The sequence below is a fragment of the Misgurnus anguillicaudatus genome, chromosome 11 (assembly GCF_027580225.2).
Source record: "Misgurnus anguillicaudatus chromosome 11, ASM2758022v2, whole genome shotgun sequence".
In the NCBI taxonomy this organism is placed as follows: domain Eukaryota; kingdom Metazoa; phylum Chordata; class Actinopteri; order Cypriniformes; family Cobitidae; genus Misgurnus; species Misgurnus anguillicaudatus.
In genome coordinates, this window is record NC_073347.2 from 32,221,511 (window position 1) to 32,236,809 (window position 15,299).

Genomic DNA, 15,299 nt, shown 5'->3' on the forward strand with positions numbered 1-15,299 from the left:
CCAAAAATGTTTGTCATTTTTTACATATCCTCATGTCATTTAAAACTCACAACTCATTGTTTATTAAAACCTAAATGATTTTTATACTGTTGTTTGGGGGTTTTTATTAACCCAGAAAACCCTTCAAGCTTCAAAATGCCCTGAAAGTTTTAAATACACTGCAAAAAAAAAAAAAAATTCAAGAAAAAAATTCTTAGTAGCCTACTTTTGTCTTAATTTAAGAATTTGTAAATATGTTTACCGAAAACAAGATGCTTTTTCTTGATGAGCAAAACGACCCAAGAAAATAAGTCAAATATATCAAATTTAAGTGATTTTGTGCATTAAACAAGCAAAAAAATCTGCCAATGGCATAAGCAAATTTTTCTTGAATTTTTTGCTTACCCCATAGGCAGATTTTTTTGCTTGCTTTATGCGCAGGATCACTTGAATTTGATATTTTTGTCTAAAACTTATCTTCTTGGGTCGTTTTGCTCATCAAAAGAAGGCATTGTGATTTAAGAATATTTAGATATTTTTACTGAAAACAAGACAAAAATACTAAGAATTTTTTTTCTTGAAATTTATTTTTTGCAGTGTAACTAAGGGGTGGTTTCCCAGACAGATTTTAGTCTAATCCCTGTCTAATCTTTCTTGTTGTGGAAATCACTGCTGTTTTCGTTGTTACACATTATTTAATAGCAAACATCCTAAAACTGCCTAAACAACAACTCGGACAAAGAGAAGTGCACTGAAAGAGAGGCACAGGGCAAAACTTTCATCAAATAATTTATTATATTTTCGTTTATTTTTACCAAACCCTTTTGTACAGCGTTTTGGACACTTAAAATATGGCATGGGTCAAGTGGAGTTTAGCACTTGGGTCTTTTTGAAGCTTGAAAAGTTGGGTCACCATCCACTCTTAACCAGAAAACCAAAAACAAATCTGCAGTTGGGTTCTGATGAACAAAGACAGACATTGGGGGTTTAAACAACATTTATTTTAGGATGAACTATCACTTTACATTGATGCCAGCAGAACAGATGTTATATAACTTGATATATTTGAAAGACATGACATTATCCTAAAAACATAAAGGAGTCAGACCGTGTAGAAATCTGAGGGTGGTAAACGAAACTGTAAACAGACTACAATGTAATTTCTATTCACCAAGATATTTACATTCAGCACCCATTCATCCATTGTCCTACCTCGGACATGCTGTAAACTGCCCATTTATGCTTCCTTGTCTGCTCACATTCACACTTCTGTCCTGTGAAATTCAGGATTGCCATCAAACATTATTCTTTTGTCTCTGTTCTACACACATTTACACGTTTACCTCTTCATGAAGCAACACGCCCTTAATTTAAATCCACCCATCCATGGCCTTTGTATAAAATGCCTCTGGAAACTTTAAAACGTAACTAAATGTATAAAAACTTTATTTACTGATCTTTGATTATTGCATGTTTAGCGCACTCCACTACTACCAAGTATACCAAATGAACGTTCATACATTTCAAAAATAAAACTTAATGAAATTTGCACCAAATATTAACAACAAGACCACAAAAAATTAATCTGCTAAATCCTTTTTTTAAATGTTTGTATAATGGCACTACAGCATTAACTGCACTTACATGTCCCTTTCATCTGTATGTTTTGTATGCTGTTTATTGTTATGTGTTGCATGGTATTTGTGTCATTGTTTTGTATTTTACTGTACATAAGTGTTATAGTCAAGACAAATCAAGATAAGACCAAAACCAAGGTGGGCCAAGATCAAGTCTGGACTAAAATCAGACCAGCACTCCTCAAATTCGTTTAAAAGATAACCCTAATCCTAAAAAATCATAATAAATAATAATAAAAAGTAATTGCAGAGGGGAATTTTAGGAACTGCCCTTGGTTTTTTTGAGCAAACAAATACAAATACTAAGGAGCTGATATGTTGTTGTTCTGAATAATTTTCATCACCGAAATAGAGCAAACCAATTAAACTGTTTTAATAAATAATCGTGTGAGATTACTTAATTACATCGTGTTACAATATACCTTACACACGTACTTTTTTGCATTTTGTGGGCATTTGTATTCCTTTTCTTGGCATTTTTGACACAATCCTCTGTTTATTTCTAACCAAGCACAAGAGTTCTTGATTGCATTTAAAGCAGCAAGTATTACATGGAATCACATTAATGAAAAAATATGAAAACATATAATTATATAATATTAAAAATAAAAATTTCAAATATAATTTAAATATATTTCAAAATATACAAAAAAGGCCAAAAAATATATGTGCTAAAAAAATTTGTATATTTTGAAATATATTTTACAGCATTTAAATTTATGTTGCATTGGAATAAAAACTTTGTTACAAACCTGTAAACATAGCAGGTTTGAAAAGGTTCAAATTAAATATATTTCAACTGCAAAAATACACTTATAATATTATATTTTATACATAATTATACATTTTATACTTCAAGTTTATAGATTTTATGAAAACTTTTATATTTTGGCCAAGAAAAATATATTTTTTGCTGTATGGGTTATAAAATTAGAAATGTATTTGTTGCCCCTGAAATATATTTTTAAATATTTGTTAATATATGAAGGTTAAAAGTAAATATATTTTCAACTTCCAAAATATATTTAACTAGGCTTAACTTTCCACAAAAAGTATTTAGCATATATTTAAAACATATTTTTGGCTAGAAAAATTTATTTTTAACTGTATGTGTAACAAATAAAGAAGACAATGCACCGGCAAATTATTGATATCACTGCAGCTGATGTCTTAATCGGTGTGTAAAAGGGACATTTTACAAAACTTTTTTAAGATGTAAAATAAATCTTAGGTGTCCCCAGAGTAGATATGTGAAGTTTGAGCTCAAAATACCATCTAGATAATTTGTTATAACATTAAAATTGACACTTTGTAGGTGTGAGCAAAAATGTGCCATTTTGGGTGTCCTTTAAAATGCAAGTAAGCTGATCTCTACACTTAATGGCTGTGCCATGGTTGGATAGTGCAGATTAAGGGGGCGGTATTATCTCCTGACATCACAAGGGGAGCTAAATTATTATTACAATACTACTGTACATAATGTGTTCTCGACTTGTATTGTTTGCCCACTGTACAGGTGTGTCTGGTCTGCACTAAATGGTCTATTTGTAGCTATGTTTCTAGAGTCATGATTGGTATCTGAAATTATTTTTGTATTATGTGTACAGTTTTGCTGTATAGTGCCTTTGTGTAAATGTGAACTATAGAAACGCCCTTCAGTTTACTTGGCCAATAAAGCTCTCCATTTCGTCCTAAATGGGTGGGAGGGGCATTCCGGATGTTGCTGCAATTGGTCGAATGCGGTTAAAGCGATAGATAAATAGCGTGGTCACCTGGTCCTTGTTACTTTTCGCTTCGCTGTAGAGATGGACCAATTATTGTGCGGGATTACCGAATAAGATTTTTTTAAACTTTTTTTTTTTAAATCACATAATTATCTTAAATAGCACACTGAGGTGTCTTTTTTTTATTTCAATATACTAATTTTTTTTGCAATTAATTTATTTAAACTGGTACTAGCCTACTGTTCAGCTTTATTAACCGAGAGTCTCGCCCTGTGACGCCACTTCCGTCTCTGCGAACGTCCGCTAGGCCGCTATCTCTTTGTCGTGAGAAGCAGCAACGCTTGAGCACGCTTGTCCTCCTTCATTTTCCCTCAAAAAACTGCTTGGATTCTTTTCGAAAGCTCTGTAAACGCGAACAACAATGGAGGATAAGAGAAAGAACGGTGATAGCAAATATCTGCCCGAATTACTGGCGGAGAAAGACAGCTTGGACTCTTCATTTACTCACTCCATGAAATTGTTAACCGCAGGTAAGTGCGTCTTTAATAAATATTTCGACATATCTATAAAATCACTCAAAACAACAGACTACATGTCGCTACTGCTTATTTCATTATTTTAGTCGTTGTTTTATCAATCATGTTTATAATAATGGAAGTGCACGTGCGTTTATGATATGCGTTTGTTGTAGGCCGAATCTGTCCCTTTGTGTCCTAAGCGGCCTAATTTATATTGTGCACTGTTCTTTTTGCGCGTTGTATTTATTGCATAATTTCATTACTTTATATCGCGTATTTAATTGTGGTTAAAGTTAGCCATTTTATGTATCGCATCGAGCCTCTGGTTATTTGGCGGTTAGTTCATATTTCTCGGCCAATGTCTGCAGGCCGCGCTCACAGGACGCCTGGTTTAGGACTCTTACATTTCTTGGTTACGATAACGTAATCTAATTAAATTAATTATCTTTATTCACGTGCAAGCACATTTTATTTTAGAAAACGGCTTAAATATAAATTTACACGTAAATCTTTTGTTTGGGGCCAGGAACGAGTGCACATGTGTCTCGTGGTTGTGGGGGAGGGGCGTGTCTACGGTTTAAAAACCTTACAGCGTCAGTGTAGTTTGTTATAAATTTAATACAAAATGTTTTAACTTTAAATATTATATTCGATTGTGTATCATAAACGACGTACTTTTAAACATTAAGATTAATACAGCAAAATGCACGAAGTTGGTTATATAGACGTGTGCGGTAAAACACAAAGGGCTCATAGCTGTTTTTCAGACTTCTTTGTTCACCACCTTAAGATGAGCTTAGCACGCTTAAGTCATCTTGTGATTTTTTTTTTTCATACATTTGCTAGAACAATGTTAATAGAAACTAATTATAAATCATTCGCAATATTGAAGGTTTAATTCTTTGAACACAACATGCATTGAAGTATGCCCCAAAAAGTCCCCGTGAACCGGAAGTTGTGATCGACTTTACTTCCTTGTTGTGATGTATTTCCGAGTGAACTGGATATCTAGTGGGCGTGTCTTTTGTTTTCAACTGTGAATTGATTGGATATTAGAGAAAAGTGTGCATTTCATTCAGAAATATGAAAGTCGGAGTGGGCGGGGTTAACAGATGCTCCCGCCCATGCAGTCTTGCTGACATCATCAAAGAATGGTTGCAATTCATTTTCAGATTTTGATGAAAGTTTGAGGGCACATGAAATTTATTTAATGATTTAAACAGAATGTTATTAAATTGTACTAAATGTATTTCTTTATTTTTCATCTTACAGAGATTGAGAGGGTTCAGAAAGGTGAAACCAAAAAAGAGGCAGAGACATATCTGGATCTGTTTACTGCAAAGAATGTGCGTGTGAAGGAACGAGTGCTGATCCCTGTGAAGCAGTACCCTCGGGTAAGTTTACAATAATTACAATCCCCCTCTGGTGATCATTTAAAGTCATTGGTGGAGCCTTTTGGGCGGGGGTGTCCTGTGACTAATACTTAAAAAAATGAAGGCCTGTTTGTATACGGACTAGCTTGTTTTTGTTTTCCTGCTTTATGTGGGGAGTTTTCAGCTTCCACAGATTTGGTCAATAAGCTTATGCATGATAAAACTAATACTACAGTAGGCTTAAAGTTTGTGACTGTAATCGCAACTTAGTAAACTAACCAAAATGGGTATGGAAAGAGAGATGCTATAGGGGCTGTTGAATCACTTAACACCGGTTTAAACACATTCAGCTGTTTTTTGCCTAAACTATAATTTGTATTTTCCCTCGGTTTAATTTTGTAGGAAAAATTCTGGGGCCACAGGGCAGCACTATTAAACGCCTCCAAGAAGACACAGGAGCAAAGATTTCAGTTCTGGGAAAAGGATCCATGAGAGACAAGAACAAGGTAATCGGCTAGTCTTGATTATCAAATGTGCATGCAAATAACACGCATGAAATTACTGTTAAGTGTCCCGATTATTAAAGATCTGATTATGTGTTGATGTGAATGTGCCTGTAGGAAGAGGAGCTGAGGAAAGGTGGAGATCCCAAGTATGCTCATTTGGGTATGGAGCTGCATGTGTACATTGAGGTCTTTGCTCCCATTCCTGATTGCTACCTGAGGATGGCCCATGCGATGGATGAGGTCAAGAAGTTCCTCATGCCTGTAAGTGTGAACACGCATGCTGCTGATGTTTCTGACATTACAATCTTCCTACGTGTCGGTGAATATTAGATATTCGATTGTTTTATGAGCTGGGTTTCTGGATCCAAATGTACCCATTGCTAAACATTTAAAAGTGTTCGTTTGTTTTAAAAATGTAATTTAGTTGATCTCATTTATATGCAATGTCAGGTGGATAATGTTGACGAGATGCATCAGGATCCTTTCATGGATCCAGGTTATCTAAATGGCTCCCAGGATATGGCTGCACATGGAAGAGGAGCCCCACCAGGCAGGGGACGAGGTGGCCCACCACCCCCAATGGGACCTAGGTGAGAAAACCAAATCTGACCCATTAAAGTGTATATTTTATTTGTGTAGTCGCTAACATTATTTATATTCTAAAGCAGTATAGTTTTGAACTTAAATATAAAGAGCAGTTTTAGATTGATTAGGTTTTTGAACAATTACTCAATGCTAACCCATTTGTGTTGGCCTTTAGGGGTCGTGGTATGCCTCCTCGTGGTGGAGGAGCTCCGGGACGAGGCGGTCCTGGGCGAGGAGCTGCATCGAGGGGTTCCTCCTCTGTGGGACGAGGTGGACCTCCACCCTCCGGACCAACCAGAGGAGGAGGATCCACTCGGTCGAGACCACCAGCACCTGCTCAGCGTATGGCACCTGCACAGTCTCTCTCCCACCAACAGCAGCACCACCAGCACCCACCGAAAACCGAAGGCTATGGGGAATACGTGAGTTTGCCGTGAAAGGATTTGTATGCAAATCCAATTGTAAATATTTGTTTACTCTGGCTGGTTTTATATAACTTGCTTTGGCTCTAAAATGTAACTGAATTGGATTTTGAGCATAAAATGTGTCACACTGTATGCATTTATTGTTAGTATTACTCAACATGTCTTGTTTCTCAGGCATATGAAGAACAATATGCAGAGCCGTCATACGAGGGATATGAGAACTACTATAGCCAGACCGCTCCTCAACCGTAAGTGTTTGCGTCGTCATCTCCAACTCTATTTCTCCTGTTTTTGCAAAATATTCTGCATATGCACTGCTTAAAATTTATTGCTAAGCAATTTGTGGGCTGTGATAATCAGTGTTTGTCACTTGTAATTTTCCCCACAATTGTAAAATAAGCCATTGTAACAATGCAATTACGATATTTTCACAATGCTTTTCCTTTAACTGTGTTGATACATTTTAATAGCATCCCAAATTTTTGTAACGGGGTTAAAAGATTCATCTGTTTTGAAAAAAAAAATTGCACCTGGAAAATAGGGCTGTGCAAAAATATCGATACAGCTAACTATCGTGATATATTTTTTCCTATGATAGTGTGTCGATATTTCAATCTCTACTATCGATGTTTTTTTATAAACATCAAATCCCTCTGTGTGCATCAAGCGATCTTTTCCACCAGTGCTGTAGTTGTCGCTGTCCAGTTGTTTGTCATATACGGACATTCGGCCAATGACTCAGAAGTTATCCGAAGTGAGAAAATGACAGAAAATTTAAAAACGCCTGCGGCTTTCAAGGCAGACGTGTGGAAGCACTCTGCCTTAAAAAGTTACAAAAACATTTCTGCTCTATTTTTTAAACCTTTTTGATAAAAAAAAGAAAGTATTGGAACATTTATCGTGATATGTATTGTATCGTGACGCCTTTGCCAATAGCCAGCCCTATTGGAGAAAACTATGTTTGCTATAATACACTGTTTAGGCTTGAATGTATTGTACCTTGAAACCAGCTTGGTTAAAAGCAAGACAGCGTTGCCAGATCCTCCTTTTGGCAGAGTTCTGAATTGGCCTACTTTTAAAGGATTATTTCTCTTTCATAAAAAAATCCTGATATCACCCCCACATAATCAAAGATGTTTGTCTCTTCGTTCAGTCGTGAAGAGTTTTTTTTTTTTTTTTTTTGAAGAGAACATTCCAGGTTTTTTCTCAATTTTGGCATGTTTAAGCAATGCGTATGTTCATGCTGGGCAGTCACACGGCTAGTTCAGACGACAAGTTGTGGTTTAAAAGTGCATGTTTTAAAATTTTCTTCCCGAAAACGACGATCGTATTGCTAGGTGAAACCATTATGCCTCAGTTGGGATCGTTTGGAGCCCTTTGAAGTTGTGCTAAAAGTGCATTTTTAAACTCCATTCAAACTGTGAACTGTTGGGGTCCAATAAAGTTAATTTATTTTTGGAAAATCCTGGAATGTTTTTCTGAAACTGCTTAATTTCTGCTCGACTGATCAAAGGCAAACGTCTTGATTTACTTGGTGGTAATTAATTATCGGAATTTTTTATGGAAGTGGAAAATTCCTTTAAACTGGTTCTGCAGGTTAATGGTTTTTCTGCGTGTTAGAGATTTGGATTTGATTTAAGTTGTTGGTTTTTGGGCTGTGAATAGTCATTGGGATGCTTTTGGACTAGTTTTGAATGGCCATTGGGCTGGTTATTTCATGAATCTGGCAACCCTGACAGGACAATGACGAAAGCAGGGTTTCGTTAGCGCTTTTGGTTAATATAGGTTTAATTTTGTGCTTTAATATTAGTGAGTTTGTATTTGTTTAGTTGTTAGGTTTTCATAGTAAAAGTGTTTTTATTCGATTAGTTGCTTAATCGACCGATTAATCGCCTGTGAAAAAATCGTTAGTTGCAGCCCTAAAGCACACTTTTTTTAGAGGTGCAAGTTAGAAAGTTTTAAAGGGTATAAATAGTTTTTTTTCTCTATGAAGCAAATTCCAGTCCTAAACAAGTTTTTCCCCTTTTACAGAGACACAGAGTACTATGACTACGGTCACGGAGAGGCACAAGAGAGCTATGAGTCTTACGGTAAGATTGTCATTTATTAAAGAATAGACTATATTGAATAATAGCCAATTGCCAATAATTTAATAATTTTATTCTGGAACTAGTATAAGCCCTGTCCGGGAAACCTTCACTTTGTTTACCAAAACATTTGATGATTCGCAGAGATTTTTCCTATGAGCCATAAACATGGCAGCTAATGATAACACTTTGGAAATGGTCATCTTGGCTTAGTTTACATTGTGCCTAATTTTATCTGAACTGCACTTGTATGAAGAGGTCTTGAAGAATGTGCGTTTGTTTTTGTAGCCGAAGACGATTGGGACAGCAGTGCTTGGAGTAGCGGAGGAGGAAAAACCGCGCCAGCCCGCCAGACCAAATCTTATCGAGACCATCCTTACGGTGGCGGGAGATACTAAACGCTGTCCTGTGTGAAATCACTGCGGTTGCGTGGGCAGCTTCTCCTCTTAACCTCTTGTAACCACCTAAAGTAATTCTAGTTGTTTTTTTGTTTGTATCTTTTTTTGATTACCGCAGCGTTTTAATGTTCTGAATTATTCCTAAATAGGATGGTAAACATTCATTTTTAGATTTGCGATTATCCTGTGCTTAACACTTTGCCTTTCAGTTTTTCAAATTGTTGTTTTTCCTAAAGTGGTTTAATGTTTCCGCTACAAAATGGTTATCTGAATGCTAGATAATTAGCTGATTAGCGTATGTAAACTTGATATGCTTAAAAAAAGAAATGAAAACAAAACAAATGCCTGGCAATTTTAGCTCACTTAGCTTTGTTTCAAACGCGATTTGTGTTAGAGCAAAATGATAAACTGCCAGATCAGGGATGCACAAAAACACTAGTTCCTGTACAAACCAACATGCTTACAAATTTAATGAATCAATATCATCTGGTTTGAGACCAAGTTTCCTTTATAAATAGTATCCAAATTTAATTTTCGAAAACTTCAAAATTCTAGCAATTTTCGAGATGCCATTGGGTACTTGTTTTGGCATGAGCAAAATCAATGTTTAAAATGTTTAAGTTTTGCTTATTAGTAGTTAAGTCAGGTAAAAATACAGACCCTTCAAAGCACTGTACATACAATATTCAAATATTACAAAGTTGTTGTTTTTTTGTGTTCGTAGCAAAATATTAGCAAACTTGTGTGAATTGGCTAACTAGGGAACTAAACCTGTCAAAAATGTGTCCTAATGAAACTGTCAATAAAGCATAGTTTTCTTTTACAGCCTTAAAAACGTTGTATTTGACTGCTGTTATTATCAAAACTGCTTCAAAATTCTGCATGTCGTTTTCAACATAACATATAGGTGGGAAAACTTTACCTAATGCATAAACTGTTCATTTTGCAAAATATATTGTGTATAAACCGTTGATAAATAGTATACAATTAGTAGTTATTTGCAATAAGTAGATCATGCAAATATTATACTTTTTTAATAAATGTCTTGTACAGGAACAATTGACATCCAAATAGAGCAAAAATGTCAATAGTTTATGTTGGTCCCCAATATGTAATTTTTTTGTGCAAATTAAAGGGGTCATATTGTAAATTTATTGTAAATTAGTTTAGCTTTGCATAACTATAAATCTCCAAACTTGATTTTACAACAAAGCTTCAAATTAGCTTGTGTACAATGTTAGCAATTTGACCTTAATGGTTTTGCGAATCTCTCACAATGAAATGCAGCTTTCCAACCGAATGTTTACAAGTCCTAAACGCACAGCAGGTTTAAATGCTTTGAAATTTATTTAAGTGAATTTTAATTGGGAAAACCTATGATATGACCCCTTTAAAATAGTTTAAAACGCTAACAATGATTTATACACAATACAAGTCAAACTTGAAAATGCAATGTGTTTTTATATACCTGTTCCCAAAGCGTTAACCCTGTTGCTACCTCGTATCAGTCACTAAAGCCCTCTGATGTTACAGAGATTGAACTCTCCGCATGTCTGTCTTCTAATGAGAAGGATCTTGAGGTAAGACCTGAAGAGTCTCCTCTAAAAGCGCAAATAGTTGTCCTTAAATAAAGGTAATGTATACATACAAATGGTTACAAAAAATGATAGGTTTCTGGTCCTCATATATATTTGTCCCGGAGCAAGCAAAAGAAACGACGTGAGATATTGTGCTCGACTCACAGAGACGTGCTTTTGATTTCATTTCAAAAGTTCAGTCTTACTCGACTCTCGCTGGCTTAATAAAAAACAAAACCGGCGAAGAAGGCGTAAAGTGTAACGCAAGCTTCAGAAAGGTAATACCAACCCTAAATTTCTCTCTTAGCACCACTTCATTCACTTACTTGTATACAAAGTCAAATTTTGTTAAAACCACAAATATTCCTAAATATGGCTAATACATATAATAAAACATAACCTTTTAAAACCACGCTTGGTAGATTCAGTAGAATGTGTTTTTTATTATATACAAATCTTGTTTTAAAAATCAAATAGTTATTAGTTTGTAGTCAAAATGATACTGTTCTTAAACAATTTAGTAAAACTTATTTTTTATTAGTTGTACAAAAGACAAAAATGTCCTGATATCTAACAAGCTCAATGTATTTGGGTCAATGACGCGTCATGCATATTTTTGTGTCTGGTGGCAATATTTACGTTAATAACTCGATACATTTGTTGTTTTGCTTGAAACCTATTTGGTTTAAAAATGTTTTCAGTACTTTTTAATAATAGATACTCAATTCTCAAAATTAAAATGGCAACTGTAGACAACTGTTAAAATTATTAGATACATTGGCATTATTTTATGTTCAGTAGTTGGGAAGTTAGGATAATTGAAAACGTTCTTCACACTTTGTGTCAGGTGGTACAACCAATGTACAACTAGAAAAAGATGCTATTTTATCAAGCACAATTTTATTGTATTTAAAGTATATTTATGAATTTGATATTACAGGCAAAAGCACAATTTGTAAATTTATTGCAGAGGTCAGGTGGTGCAACCAGAAAGTCATAAGGTGCAACTGCTACAAATGCCCCCTAGAAAAGAAACCCATAAAACTAAATAAGATTAAAATAATTATTAGCTTATTTAAATTAAGTATGGAATAATTTACAACGGGATGTTGAATTATAAGAAAATAATGCACACCCAAGGCGGTTACACCGCGGCTATGCATTATTTTCGAATAATTTGTAGGATTTGAGTCAATTATTCAGCTTATATCAGAGTTACCAAAAATATTGCTCTGGTGCCTAATTTAAGGCATTTTAAAGGTTAGGTGTGCGGTTATTGAAAATAATAAACACCCATGGAACATTTCTCAACCAATCAGAATGCAGCATTCAACAGCCCTGTGGTATAATAAAAGCTATGCTACGGTTGTCTATAATTGTTGTACTTTAATTTCTTATTTATAGTTCTCAAATGTTAGTTTTATGAGATTTTTGGCACATGGACGGCGATTGGTTGTCCACCTGACTTTTTTATTATTAAAAAAAACATAATTAAAATGTACTGAAACATTGTTTAAAAAAAGCAAAGCTTTTGCGGTTGTTCCAGACTCAAAAATATGGATTGCATCCTTTCCAAAATATTTTTTAAAGTTTATACAAGCTTGTTTTGTCATTGACCCATTTAGCCTTTAGTTTTAAGATTTTATGGTCTGTTTATTAACTTCTGTATTTCTTGTGTTGCTCAGTGACTGACGCGGAGAGATTTGTCTCCAGACTGAGTTCACCAGAAAACTGCAACAGGTGGAGTATATATAAAAACAGACATGTGTGCTATAAAACACTTTTTTTTTCTCTGTGGAAAAGTCTAGTTGTAAGTCTAAACACACATTTACAAAAGTAAATTGCTATGCTTAATAAAATTTATTTTACCAATTTATATCTTTAGCTTCAGTAAATGACAGTTTTAAAGGATAGTTATTTAAAATACTGCATGTATTTTAGTCTGCTGGCAAATCGTAATACATTCTTAGATTGCTATTTTTTTTGTACATGTCTATGTCATTGTGCAATCTTAACACTGAAATATTGCAGGCATGTGTGGAGATGTTGGTACAGGTCTAATAGGTTTAGGCTGTGCCAGGTTTTTTTCCCTGTGCTGTACCTGACACAAACTAATAGTGAGATTTGATCTCTGAATATGGGGTTTCGGGGAGAGCGGGGCACAACCTAACGCTTTTTGGTTTTGGCTCAATCATTAATTTTTTTTAGTTTGATTAATTATATTTTTACACAAGCAACACACACATCTCTTCTACAAATGTACATTTGAAGTTTGTTTCTAGTACTTGTCATACTTGAACATTTACACAAAACGTGACAGAAGTGCAAACGTTACATCTTACCCCATAGGTGGGGTTAAAATAACAGGCAGGGGGTTAGTTGTAACACTTGCAGGCAAATATTACAATACTATTTTGTCTATAATACTTGAAGTGGATATTGTTTATATATCTGTCTATTATAGACAGATATCCACACTGTATTCATTAATCCAACCCTTTTCTAACAATAGTTCAATTATAAATGGATACAAATGTGTACAAGTAGTTGTAACACAGCGTTACAATTAACCCTGCTGGGTCAAAATATTGTCAAGCCCACCAAAAAAGTTGCTAAGAGCTGCAGACATATTTCAAAACGATGCTATGTTTAGTCAAAAAGACAGTGATTAATGTGACATAGCTTTGGATTTGGTATCTTACACACCCAAAAAATGTACTTTCATGCCACCAAAACACTCGTTTATCAACTCTCTGGAAAAACATTATACATTTCCAACAATTTGCCGGAGATCGTCTTTTAGCAGCATGAAAACATGCCGAAAAAACAAAACGCTCAACCTTGTGCAACAATGTAAACAGTCTGTGTTACAACTAACCCTGCGTTAGTTTTTGCCCTGTGCACCCCTACTAATCTCAAAATGGTTGATACATCTAGTGGCAAGAAATATATTGAATTTATTACTGCATTTTTACCTAAATCTTAACTTTTTTTAACTAGTTGTTGTGTTGAAGAGCATGATATTGAAAGTTTTCTCAGGCTCTAACAAGTGAAATGTTAACTATATTAGAAAAAACTATCTGCAGCAATATTCAGATTTTATAATTTAAGTTGACATGCATGTGAGCTGGAGAAATGGTGAAGAGGATGGGGTTGTTTTTACACTTTCATATGTCCTATTACGCAAGTGTTCATGCTCTTTTCAAAACAGACTTTTAAAACATCCCACTTATGCTTTTGTAATAGAAGCTGTCTTTTAATTTCAGATGAATTAATGCAATGTTTATAGGCTGTAAATGTTTATAGATTCTTTTTTTCTGTTGCAGGCTTTTGTTACCCTTTTTTATTAAAGAGGACTGACACGTCACCTTGTTGGGTGTTTTATGAACATGACTTTTTATTGTATTTTATATTTTGCTACTCTTTTATACAAACACTTTGAGATTCCAATAAATGTTCATGTGTTTTATTGTATTTGTGTTATTAATTTTCACACTTCATCTGAAAATGAGATTTACACAGCATACATTTTTGCAGCAGTCATTTCACAGTGCTTTACAGTGTTGGGCAGTTCACTTTCTACTAGTTCAAAGTTCAGTTCACGAATTTTAAAATGAACTAATTTAGTTCATATTTCAAAATTTTTAACTAGTTCATATAGTTATTTTTTCCCATATTATTTAAAAAAAAAAGATTGCCATTATAGCCCATATAGAACTACAGACAGCAATTATTTTATCAGTTTTAACATTGAAGCTAAATGCGTAGATTTCATCTTTATATCCAACTTTAAATCCTTATCCAACCAGGGTTTACATTAGCATTGACTGTCTTTTAATTGTTGCATTTGCTTGCACATACAGTGGGGCAAAATACGATTTAGTCAGCCACCAACTGTGCAAGTTCTCCCACTTAAAAGGATGAGAGAGGCCTGTAATTTTCGTCATAGGTACACTTCAACTATAAGAGACAAAATGAGGAAAATCCAGAAAATCACATTGTCTGATTTTTAAAGAATTTATTTGTAAATTGTGGTGAAATAAGAATTTGGTCAATAACAAAAGTTCATGTCAATACTTTGTTATATGCTAGGGATGTAACGGTATCAAAAATTCATGGTACGGTAGTATTTCGGTATGATGCCCACGGTACGGTAATTATTGAACCATTTGCGGGAAGGAAAAAACAAATGAAGACTTGGAAAAACTCCCATAAGTGTTTATTAAACAAGACTGAACATTACAATGTACAAAGTGTAGTGAAGTGTTTACAATTTTCATAAAAAGGACAAAAAAATTTAGTTTCAGTTTTTGACTTTAAACAACTCCCAATCAGTCAGGTTTTATGAATTTAGTGACTCCCTCAATTGACCTAGTTTTTATTATTAATATTAATCCTAATGCTTGGGACTCATATGAAAGCAACGGTTGTGATTGTAGAATCAAGAAAAGATGATGGGTTTTAAGATGGGTCAAATCCTGAAAACAAAA

The 15,299-nt window shown here is 34.5% G+C and overlaps 1 protein-coding gene across 3 annotated transcripts; it reads left to right on the forward strand.

The window, feature by feature from the left end:
- Window positions 1-3,555: 3,555 nt before the first annotated feature.
- On the forward strand, window positions 3,556-14,283 carry khdrbs1a (KH domain containing, RNA binding, signal transduction associated 1a). Of its 3 annotated transcripts, XR_012372238.1 has the most exons (11): window positions 3,556-3,870; window positions 5,131-5,245; window positions 5,614-5,737; window positions 5,852-5,998; window positions 6,188-6,327; window positions 6,498-6,744; window positions 6,922-6,995; window positions 8,779-8,837; window positions 9,123-9,303; window positions 12,495-12,549; window positions 14,136-14,283. XR_012372238.1 is itself a non-coding variant. In XM_073873555.1 (9 exons), the coding sequence occupies exons 1-9, from the start codon at window positions 3,762-3,764 to the stop codon at window positions 9,230-9,232; spliced, it is 1,125 nt and encodes a 374-aa protein (XP_073729656.1). In that variant the 5' UTR covers window positions 3,556-3,761; the 3' UTR covers window positions 9,233-11,844. The 3 variants fall into 3 exon arrangements, 1 of the variants encoding a protein (XP_073729656.1); XR_012372237.1 differs by lacking the exons at window positions 12,495-12,549; window positions 14,136-14,283 and adding an exon at window positions 11,782-11,844 and having other exon boundaries at window positions 9,123-11,651; XM_073873555.1 differs by lacking the exons at window positions 12,495-12,549; window positions 14,136-14,283 and having other exon boundaries at window positions 9,123-11,844.
- Window positions 14,284-15,299: the final 1,016 nt, after the last annotated feature.